Genomic DNA, 3,147 nt, shown 5'->3' with positions numbered 1-3,147 from the left:
AAAGTAACACAATAATTGTTTGAACTAACAAAAATATTAAAAAAAAACAACAAAATAACAAAAACAAAAACAAAAAACAAAAAACAAAAACAAAAAAAGAATGACAAAAAAAAAATCAAATTAAACAAAATAAACCAAAAACCATCAAATAGGGGAAGCAATTTGGGAAGTGAATAAATTTGAAATTTTTTAAAATGCTTTTTAAAATACTTTAAAAATAATAAAAATAAGATAATTTTATAGCGTCAAACACAATCTTAAATTTGTATTATCGAACAAAGTTTTTTTCTTTAATTTAAGTTTTTTATTAAAAACCAAAAACTTTCAAATACTCTTATATAAACACACAATATATTAGGTTTTCATTAAAACTATTTTTTTTCTAAGTCAAAGTGCATCAAATTTTTAAGTGGATAAAGTTTAACTTTTTTTCAAAAACACTCGTTCCATTAACCCGTATATGGGTTGTAGTCGGACAGTTCTCTCTTCTCTGTCGTTCTAATTGTAACAATCATTAAAATCAAATCTATGATCATGAATTGGTCCCAAAGACGAGGGTTCTTTCTTCAATTCACCCATTCTAGCTAAGCAACCAAGTCCAAGTTTGACTTAAAGACATTGTCAACGGTCAAATTTCTTGTTCTTATTTCACTTGCTAAAAAGTTAACACAAAATCTCACCTTCCCAGAAACCAACAAACCCCCCAATTTCAACTCATTTAAAAGCAAAATCCCAAAACATAATGCACATATCTCTCTTTGTTATACTAGGTCTCTGACTATTTTGCTGATCATATCAAGACTTTTCTGTTTTACACAAGTAAATACAAAAAATAACAACCATGAATTCTTTCGGTGGAAGCTTAAACACAAGATTTTCTTTTGACAATTCTTCAAGAAGTCTTGTTTCAAATGACAACAAGAACGAAGAACGGAAGTGGGATTTGTTTGAGTTCAACAACGGAGTTGAAAGTCCAAAGCAGTCTTTTATTACACCGTTTTATACTTCGTCTTTCACCTCTACAAACCCAAATCAGTTCTTGGATCCTCCTTTCTTCTCCTTCAATTCCAATGTAAGTTTTCCTTTTATAAGGAAAGTATTGATCTTTGATGTGATTGGGTTAATGGGTAGTTTCTGTTTTTGGTTATTGTTGCAGATTATTTCATCTTCGGGGAGTTATTCTGATATTCATTTCAAGGAGGAAAAAGCAAATGAAACTAATTTAAATTTTCAATCTCAAACATGGCCCACCTCATCTTCCATTTCCGGAAACAAGAAGGTGTGTGTATAGTAATATTGTCAACGGTTGTAAAATTGAGTTTTTAATATGAATATTGACATTTTGACATTTTTTGGTCAATTGTTGTATTCTTTTTCACTTTATCTACTTAGAATTGTGCAATGTTAATAGAATTAGGTTTAAGAGGTGTTGATGTTTTGTTTCCTTTTGTTTTGAAGCAGGAAGAATCTACGAAATGTCAAGCTCTGGATTGGAATGTTGAAAGTCAACAGAAACCAATTGATTTCTCGATAGAAATCAGCAAAACTGAACCGGAATCCATACAGTCACCTCAAAGACATAGTAATTTTAATTCAATTCAAGCTACTAATGAGCAAAACCGATATCACGATGGTTACAATTGGAGAAAATATGGTCAAAAACAAATCAAAAGAAGCAATAATCCTCAAAGTTATTATAAGTGTACTTATCCTAATTGTCCAACGAAGAAGAAAGTAGAGAAGGACTTGAATGGGTTTATCACCAAGATCATTTACAAAGAAAAACATAATCATACAATGCCTACAAACGTTCAGAAATCTTCCTCAAACTCGTTTAACAACACAATATTTGAGCATTCAAATCGTTTCCAGCCCTATTCTGAATGTTCCTTCATAGAACACGAGCAAGAGCAAGGATCTTCGATTTGCGAATCGAGAATTGATCATGAAAATGAGCCCGAGGCTAAGAGATGGTAAGGTTTATTTTATTTAAATATATATCAGTTTTTCTTGCATGTTATGAAAATCCATAAATAAAAGATAAAATAAAGTACAAGTTCAACTTTTCAAATTATCTCCTTACTCCGAAGATATTGTTATATATCTCTTACATGTCGCGATTGGTTGGTGAGACCATTAAGATAGCTTATATTTGTAGGCTATGTTGCTCTCAAGATAACTATTACATTTTATTTGAAGGCCCAATTATTTTGATGGGAAATTAATATTTAAATGGATATGAGAGAGAAAATGTAAATGCTATTTGAAGGCCTTATTGTTATGTTGTGATGGGAAATTAATATTTAAATGGGTATGAGAGAGAACCTAATAAATAACAATTAAGAAAAATCGGTCACATATATGATATGCTTCCTTTTTCTTTTGCAGGAAATTAGATGAGGTTGAGAGTGAAGCGATCTCTTCTAGTTTGAGTAAAACCCTTGAAGAACCAAGACTAGTTGTTGAAACCAAAAGTGATATTGATATACTTGATGATGGATACAGATGGAGAAAATATGGGCAAAAAGTAGTTAAAGGAAATATGAATCCAAGAAGCTACTACAAATGCACATACGTAGGGTGTCGAGTACGAAAGCTCGTTGAACGAGCCTCACATGATTTTCAGTCCGTGATCACAACCTATGAAGCCAAGCATAACCATAGCCCGCCTATGTCACGTCGTGGTGGCAATTACGCCATCAACCAAGCATCTACATCTACCACAACCACAACTAGTAGCAATTGTGGGGTCGTGATATCTAGGCCTTTACCAAACTACTCAAATAACTTTCATGGTAGGAAGGGTTCCACCATTAGTCAAACTCATATTCTACAAACATTTGAGAACTCAACAAATTATATTTATTCTGAAAAATTCTTATCTGAATCCAGCACCGGATTGTTAGTGTCAAGTACTAAGAAAGAACCCGAAAGTGACTTCATCTTTAACTCTTTTTAGACTAAAATCATGATTACGTTTGTATCTGTTGTACAATACTCTAGAAAATAGGTATATCTATGTTTGTTTAACCATTAGAATGTGAAAATCCATAAGTAGGCTTCAAATGTGGACATCATTTTCCTTGCATCTTGATATATTGTGATTTACTTTTACATGTCATTGGTGGGGACGCCCGGAATGACTTT

General features: G+C 32.0%; 1 protein-coding gene across 2 annotated transcripts; it reads left to right on the top strand.

Moving 5' to 3' along the window:
- Positions 1 to 772: 772 nt before the first annotated feature.
- On the top strand, positions 773 to 3,147 carry LOC145014092 (WRKY transcription factor SUSIBA2-like). 2 transcript variants are annotated; one of them, XM_078972465.1, is made up of 4 exons: positions 773 to 1,072; positions 1,157 to 1,279; positions 1,462 to 1,973; positions 2,389 to 3,147. In XM_078972465.1, the coding sequence occupies exons 1-4, from the start codon at positions 842 to 844 to the stop codon at positions 2,957 to 2,959; spliced, it is 1,437 nt and encodes a 478-aa protein (XP_078828591.1). In that variant the 5' UTR covers positions 773 to 841; the 3' UTR covers positions 2,960 to 3,147. The 2 variants fall into 2 exon arrangements, with proteins under 2 accessions (XP_078828591.1, XP_078828590.1); XM_078972464.1 differs by having other exon boundaries at positions 1,459 to 1,973.

This window comes from Lactuca saligna, chromosome 9, assembly GCF_052625555.1.
Source record: "Lactuca saligna cultivar CGN05327 chromosome 9, ASM5262555v1, whole genome shotgun sequence".
Classification (NCBI taxonomy): Eukaryota; Viridiplantae; Streptophyta; class Magnoliopsida; order Asterales; family Asteraceae; genus Lactuca; species Lactuca saligna.
The sequence above is the reverse complement of the archived record's forward strand: the minus strand, read 5'-3'. Positions and strand labels throughout refer to the sequence as shown.